This window comes from Melanotaenia boesemani, chromosome 19, assembly GCF_017639745.1.
Source record: "Melanotaenia boesemani isolate fMelBoe1 chromosome 19, fMelBoe1.pri, whole genome shotgun sequence".
In the NCBI taxonomy this organism is placed as follows: Eukaryota; Metazoa; Chordata; class Actinopteri; order Atheriniformes; family Melanotaeniidae; genus Melanotaenia; species Melanotaenia boesemani.
This window is the reverse complement of record NC_055700.1, coordinates 8,194,359-8,202,537: the sequence shown is the minus strand read 5'-3', so window position 1 is coordinate 8,202,537 and position 8,179 is coordinate 8,194,359. Positions and strand designations below refer to the sequence as shown.

The 8,179-nt window shown below is 36.6% G+C and overlaps 1 protein-coding gene across 5 annotated transcripts in view; it reads right to left on the bottom strand.

Annotated features, from left to right (window-relative positions):
• Positions 1 to 3,223: 3,223 nt before the first annotated feature.
• arhgef28a (Rho guanine nucleotide exchange factor (GEF) 28a) overlaps positions 3,224 to 8,179 on the bottom strand; it is a 43,904-nt gene continuing 38,948 nt past the window's right edge. For all 5 annotated transcript variants that reach the window (XM_041970278.1, XM_041970277.1, XM_041970280.1 and 2 more), the window contains one exon: positions 3,224 to 5,197. In XM_041970278.1, coding sequence (XP_041826212.1) covers positions 5,031 to 5,197 — 167 coding nt within the window. In that variant the 3' untranslated portion in view covers positions 3,224 to 5,030. The remainder of the gene's footprint in view (positions 5,198 to 8,179) is intronic.

Sequence of the window (8,179 nt, the reverse complement as noted above, 5' to 3'; positions counted from 1 at the left end):
AGAATAGTAAAGGATGCCTTTAAATAGAGAAACCTTTTCTGCTGTGTCCTAAAGTGGCATAAAAAAAACACAATGCCATACCTGACCCGCATGCCTTTGGGGAGAGGTGCAGACTTCTGGCAGTGACACCAAAGCTGTCTTATGAATAAGTGCTGTAATTAGAATTTATTTGGGGTAAACAGCACTGCTCTTGGTGTTGAAACAGCTGCAGGAGATGACACTGACTTTAAAGGGACATGATGAGTGAGACCAATTAAAACTGGGTCAAAAGTAAAGATCAGAGGATGTGTCACAAAATGCACATCAAAAGTGACACTCGGTCTTTGCCAAGAGAGCAAAGCAATAGCCCAAGCATTGTTAAATTTTAACTGGAGTATTTTCTTTCAACAACAGAAAACCCCAAAAAACTAACCTAAAATCAAACAAGCATAGTTTGTTACAGTCATAGATTTTTCTTCTCTTGGCATGTTTTTTAACGGTGTGTATATATACTGAGCTAAGACTGTCATCATATTCTACCCGCAAAGAAATCTAATAGACAGTATATACAGGTATATGCTTTATATTGTTCAGGTTTCTCATAAAAGGATCCTTCACTGGGATACACTTTAATGGCTGTTATTTATATTTGGTCTGGGCAGGTTTATTCTGTGTGCCTACAGAAATCATTACACTTCCCCTTGGGAAAGGCTGTGGCAACGTGTGTTTCACCCCGGCAGATGACTCAGCGATAATATGTTTCCCCTTTATCGGTTTTTCCTTTGGTGTTATTGGTTACTCTCTGCGGAGGCTATTAAAAATCAACCAGGGGGAGACAGACCAAGGCCACATACTGGGGTTCGTGCACAGGGTGATGAGAAGGGAACAACTTTTAATCCACACAAAGAGAAAGGCCACAAAAGAGAATGGCAAAAAAAAAGCTATTAACTATCAAAGCTATTGGAGGAGTTAAGAAACTTTTGTTGAGGAGATGTATGGTTTACAGAAAAAGAAATTATATATATATATATATGTGACTTATGGATAACTTAAAATGGTACCAAGAAATGTAATGTTGACACAGAATAACATCAGTCAGTTGAGATGAAAATGGCCATGTGGCTGAGTGACATTCACATTTTGGCACAAGCACATTTAGTTATGACATCGATCAAATATGGAGCAGACAGGAAAATACATAGACAGGGCACATCTCCATGACATGCATGTAAAAGCTTGCAGTATAGTCTAATGGGCTATTCCTGTTTCCCATCGCTCTTTGTCATGCACAAAGAAATGCTACCACCTCAATCAGCTGTTGATTTTTCTTTCACTAGGACTGCATGAAGCCTATAAAACATGCTGATTACATCTCCTGATCATTTCAAAGCTGATTAGGTGATGCATTTGAAGGGAACGTTGACATGAGCTAATGGAAGTGAGAGTAAGTTTTATTTGAGCAGCAGAGGAAATAAGCGTAGTGGATCTTAAATTACTTATTCAAATTAAAAGGAGAATCAAATATAGGTTTGACAACATTATTAGGAAAGGCAAGACCAAAAGCATATGCACAGAATTTAAAAAAAAAAATTACACATTGAAAAAGTTTCTGTTAGACGGCTGTATTTTGATTAATTAGGCAAACTTTTACCTGAATACAATGTGACCTTGTTATTGCAGGCTTTAGATGCTTCTATGCTCCCTTACACTTGATTTAAATCAAATGGACTCAACAGCTTGTTGTCAAATTCTGAAAAATTGAGCCATTAATTTGAATCAGGCGTGTTGAAGCAGGGAAACATCTAAGACTTGCAGCCCTCGAGAACAGGAGTTCTACTTATTTCAGTGTGACATGTAAATATCTATATTAGCCAAAATATTAGGCTTTAGCTTAGTTACAGTGCAAAAAAGGTTCAGATTTTCCAAAGTCTACTCATCATGCACTAAAAGAATATAATAAAACATGGTTTATTTTATTTGTTTTTTTTTTAACTGTGAGGCAGTCTCAGGTGACCCAACAGGCCTGGAGGGGTTTGTAGCATCAGAGAACATCAAGAGTATTTTCAGCATCAAATATCTTTTGGTCTTAAAACGTGTATTGATGTATAAATATTTTTAAAACAGCAGGGCATCCTAAAATCAATAATTTTATGCAACAGAAGAAGAAGAAAAAAAGCAAAAGAAAAATTGTTTGGAGAAGCAGCCCCTTAGGTGGAAAAAAACAAAAAACCAACTACAAACGTAGATAATAATCCTTTCAGTACATAACTTCTCTCCACTTTTAAACAAAATGGTGAGCATTTTTTTCTTACTTGAAAAATTTAAAGGAAGACAAATATAGCTGCAAAAATATTAGCAACACAGAATGCAAATCACAAAATATGGATAGTCAGGCTCATGCCCAAACTAACTTATTGTCTAATTACAGTTAAAACTTCCAGAATGTCAAGGTCAGCTTTGTAAAGGCAGAATATGTGGTAGATTTGTTGCACTGAAATGTGTGTACAGTGGAGTAAATAATTAGATATCAAGAAATTCTTCACAGGTATTTTACAGCTTGTTCAGCCTAGTATTAGTTCTAACCTAATTAAATGGACTTAAGTTGCAGGGTTTTGATCAAATATGGCTAAGTTCTTATAACCCCAAAAAATGTTAGCAGATGAGGAAGGATGTGGGTGTTCACATATATTTCTATGAAATAATTAGAAGCATACTGAGGGTAGCATAGAGATCCTGAGCTCAGGCCTCTGTCCTCTGGCAAAAACTGAGACAACACCAGAGACACAGGTGGCACATATAAAATATACGATTGTTGTCAAAGGAAAGATTGCAAGTCTCAGGTGAGCTGTCACTCCTTTTCATTTGAGCCATGTTTTGAGAGATAAACCAAGATGGTCAGAAGTATTTACACCAACAAAAGTATTTTTTTATTTATTTTTTACAGAATTTTAATGCCCCAGAAATATATCATGCCTCTCCAGCACTGATGCAGCCAGACAGCAAGTCATTGACATTCATGCACCTGGTCTGCCACCTGTCATTGCTGGCAGCTTAACAGGCAGCTCAGCCTCACACAGTTGTTTGCAATGACGGAGACACTGCACACTGACCCCAAGGACATAAAACTCAGGTGACACTTGTACCCAAGCTGAACTTCTTTTTTTTTTTCCAGCTTTACTGTAATAAACTCTCATGAGAAAACTGGAATAAATAGCCCAAAAGAAAAATAAAGCACCGCTTCAACTTCATTATAGGCCATTTTATCTATAGGGTCATGTCTGTTTATTCAACACATGAGCTCACAAGAGAAAAACACATCTGTCTACACAAATACACATCTATGTACAATATAACCCTTCATAAAGCACAGCAAAACATTAACATCTCTTTTGTAATAAATAAATATAAGCGCAAACATACTGTATGTACATGGTACTAAAATCAGAACAAAACTACAACAGTAATAAAACAAATTTTTCATCTAAAGCATTGGCACAGATCGCTTACAGAAAAAAATGCTTATGCCAGGATAACATGCAAATAAACTACATGAATATTCAAGTGCAATGGTTTATCATTAAGCAAAAAAACAAGGCAACTTTATATTGTTTTGGGCATATGCAGTGATATTCCCTGGACATTTTCCACCCTGTAAAGCATATTTGTATTTTAGTTGTAACATTTTAATGCCTCGTTACATAGTTTTTCACAAGCATGTCAAATAAAATGAAAAATGTCCATGTATGCAGCTCTGAAAGGAAGTGTTGGTGGGCTTTGGGCTAAATGCATGCGAAAATACTAAAAAGAAAAATGTTTCCAAAGTCTCAGTACACTACCATTAACTAGTGACTGTTGCTCTAATATAAAGTAGAGATTACCTCAATGGGAACTTTGCTGATTTTAAAGGTTTATAAACCAATGTATTTGGCAAATTAAAATGTTTGAACAAAACATTTCAATAGATGGGAAGTTTAAGGATCATCACACATGCTACAATCAATCCTGTGAGGATTATTAATGATTGTAAATGGTATGATGACAATCCATTCAATATATGTCAACAAATTTCATTAAAAACCAACCAGATGTCATCCTCAGGGGACCATAGATGCCTTTATTAAGTTAAATGGCAATCCATCAGTCTTCAAGATGTCTGAATCCAGGCCAAAAGCGAGGAACTGATCAACCAACTGTCTCCAGGGTCAACTTAAATAATGATTTAATCCACCGTGTTGCTCTTATAATCATCCTCTTTCCGCTTAAAAGATTCATTTTTATGCTGTTTATGCTATTTTCTGATCTCCCTTAAAACTGTATCTGTTCTGACTTTTATTTTAACAATGACATTGTGCGTCAGATAAAAGGATAATATATGGGTATGGACAGAAACAAGGGACTATGGCTGTCACATCTCATCCCTCAATTCAAATGTTCTATGCCCCACACTATACCCAGCTCGTAAATAAACAGCATCTGTCTGATAAAAAAGATTGTCAGTTTACTCCAACGGCGAGACAATCGCCCGCTGGTGAGACACAGCCTGATGTTTCACTGATATGGGGCACAGTCAATGCTTTTTCTCCTTCAGTGGCAAAATTTATAAATATAGAGCTTGAGGAATGAGATGTATGGGACCGGAGGAAGATGATGAGGAAAAGACACAAGCAGATGGGGGGAAGGGGAAAAAGTTGTAGCTGCAGGGGACGAGACAGTCAATATATGACCACACACACATTAAAAAGAAGCGAGCAGAAAAGAATAGAGACACTTAACACCCAGTGGTGCCTCCAGCTAAGGTGCATGATATATGTGAGACACAGTCTGCTACTTTATCTCTGTTTCTCTCTCTCTGTATTCCCAGTAACTCATCATTTTACTTAAAAAAAGGTAGGCAAAATTTCAAAAGATAAATGTGAAGAAAACCTAAAGACAAAAAACTAAAATGCTCTCTGTGGCTGGCCTGATTCAGCAGTGATGTTGATGCTTCAAGAGCATCTTGTCTTCATCCATGTGCTGCGTTGGTTTCTCAATAGTCTGAAATTTATCCACATTTAAAGGTACACAATAGTTTCCTCTCTGCCCTCTTCCCCATCACTGTCAGTCTCCAAGGAAACCAGTGCACTTAGGTCCAGCTGAGGGTCACTGGGATGTGGGAGCATTGGATATGGGTCAGCTCCGCTTGCTGTTGACATCCAGTTCTCCCCGTTGTAGCTGTGATCTAAAAAAAGAAAGAAAAAAATGATTTATATTCTTTGCAGAAAAATGTCCAATAACCAACACATATAACACATAGTCCATTGTTTAATTACTGATAAATAATCAGCAGGATTGGACTTGGATGCAAATGTTTAATGAGCTTGAGCTAATTGTTTAGGCCGTTTATTTAATCGCAAACAGCATACAGATCAAACACAGAAGCTCAGTCTGGTTTGTCCTCGAACACGAGATTGAAATGAAAACAAATAGATTTTAAAGCTATCCATCATCCCGCTTCTGCTCGGCAGTGCCACATTTATCATTATCTTTGTAAACATAATCAATTGTCAGGATTCAGTGACACCTGTCTGCTCACACCAGACCTTTGACAAGAAAGGATGAGAAAAAAAGAGGAAGAGAAAACAAGAAATTATAAGCAGAGATGGTATTGATGATTCAAACCCTGAAGTGGGAAAATATATCGTCTGTTTAAATGTTTTAGACCAGACTGCTGCACACTTCTCTTAAATACAGGCTGCAGCCTTTAGAGACACAGTACATAACGTTATTTAATTAAACAAGATCTGAAGTAGACTATATGTTTTTGTGGGTGGCTTAGCTGAGTGCCTGTTGTATAATTGCATTTTTTACATTTGTCTGCATGGTGGGTGCTGTCTAGCATTAGGGCAGGTGTGCTGTCATGGTAACAGATGGCATGAACTATAAATTGCCTCATTGTGTCCCTGTAGGAGTGTCTGTTTGATTAATTATATAAGGGTATGTTGGAGTAGCTCTCTTAGCGACCATATAGGCCTGTCCTCTAATAGATGAGACATCAACATGAAATTAGAAGATCAATTTTTGGTCATTTTTGGTAAAATATGTGATGATGCTGACAGCTTGTTTAAAAAGGCAAATGAAAAGTACTATAATATTCTCATTTACCTGATTTACATGTTGAATTATGTACATCAACATCCATATTTCTGTGATTAAATCAATAAGTTGGACATAAACTATCAATCTGGAGCTGTTAAAAAAATCCTTTATAATTTATCTTTTCTCTTCTCCCACATGACACATAATTGTTTATAAGGCCTGGAAAACATGTACAAGTGCATTTTAACAGCCTGAATTTCTGTTATACAACTTATGACATAGGTATGTGAAAAAAGTGTATGTGTCTCAGCTCCTGTCACTTAAACCTGCATTCGTTAGTCGGAGAGAAATCATTTTTTAACAATCAGTAATCTTAGTAAATGTTTTCCTGCTAAGTTCAGGTCCTATGTATGGTAAAACATATAATAAAACTGTTGTGTGATTAATAAAATGTTATCTGATGGGAGTTTGGAGTTTTTAAGGTTCGATATATATATTTCTGATAAATCTATCGATATAAATATAGATAGATATAGTCAGAAAGTATTCAGTCAGATATTACTTCATTTTTTGTCTCTAATTGAGTAATACACTGTACAAGTCTAATTTCCAAGACAATCGCAATCCATGTAAAGTGACCAGAACTCTCCTATAGCCATAATGTTTTTAAGTAGCCATTTTCAAATAATTTAGTCACTGAGTCATATATAATGACTTTTTAGGTAACACAAAATATATATTTGATAACAGTTATCAAAAAGTAGAGATTTGGATTCATGCAGCACAACTCCTGGCCCTTACAGTAAATACAGAGGACATCCCTGCAGCTACACCCTCACATGTCTTCATCAGAACATAGTCTTTTTTGTGCCAGAGGAACTCTTGTAATTTTATTATACAATCTGCTGTTGTATAATGCTAAATAAATTTAATCTTCAGTCTTATTAGCTCCGGATAATATTGCAACATAATGGTCACCAAACACATGGCTAGTGATAAGTCTTGTCTAATTTCAGTGCCAGTAAATATTTTGTCTTCACATAATTTAATCCATTATACACAACAGGGAGGGGAAACTAAACAAAATGCACGCTAAAAAGTTCTTTGGTATGTAAACAAAAATTCGCCCCAGCAGGGGAGATTTCATTAAGATGCACATCTTTTGCACATGTGCTGCTCATGACTCACAAGTTGTGTAATATTTTTGCTCCCATCCCATCCTCGTGGGACAATATTTTCCTCTTGTAACTCAGTGAGGCAAAAGTTCGAAAGTGATTAGTAAGTCATGCATTTTATGAGCTTTTAATCTACAAACTACAAAGTGCACCAGTTTCATCTTTTTCTCCAAAATCTACATAGATGCTCTTACCCCTTATACAAAAGGCGAGCAACTAAAACCTAAAACGTCTCATCAGATGAAAGATCATTTCAGAAAATTCCATCCAACCAGTTCCACGAGATTACATTGTGCCAGAACAAATTATGGAAATCCATTGAATTAAAAAGGGTGTGTGTGAGTGTCTGCGTGCATGAGAAGAAATCTTCACATGCTCAAGAGAGGATGAGAAGTGAGATCATATTTTGATCCCAATGACTGACAGCACAATGGAAAATTTGCATTTGAAAGAGATTCCTTTTCTTTTCACACTAAGAAAGAGATACCAGGTTCCTTCACATACTGCTAGTGTGAGATTTTATGTACGGTCACACAAAAGCTCTTAAAAGTTGCATAACATTATGACTCCATATAGAGGTGTAAAATCAACAGAAATTGAGAGAAGATCAGTTATTCGGTTTTCTATCTATGCTTATTTCATCTCAAGAGCCACTGAGGGATGCATTGTGTTAAGATATCACACAAAACACACCCTGCATTGCAAATTACAGCCATGAATCCACCCCACGCTTGTTAAAATGTGACTCCAGTATCACCGGGGCCTGTGTGTGCTCAATAATGAGGAAAGGTTAATAAGCTAATCAATGAAGAAGAGATTACATGGCCTGCTGTGGCTGGTAAACAATTCCAGGAAGTCTGCATCAGCAACAGTTAACACTGACCCCATTTCTACAAGGGTTGACGGACGATCATCTGTTGTAAACATTAGAATGAGGAGCTATAAATGGA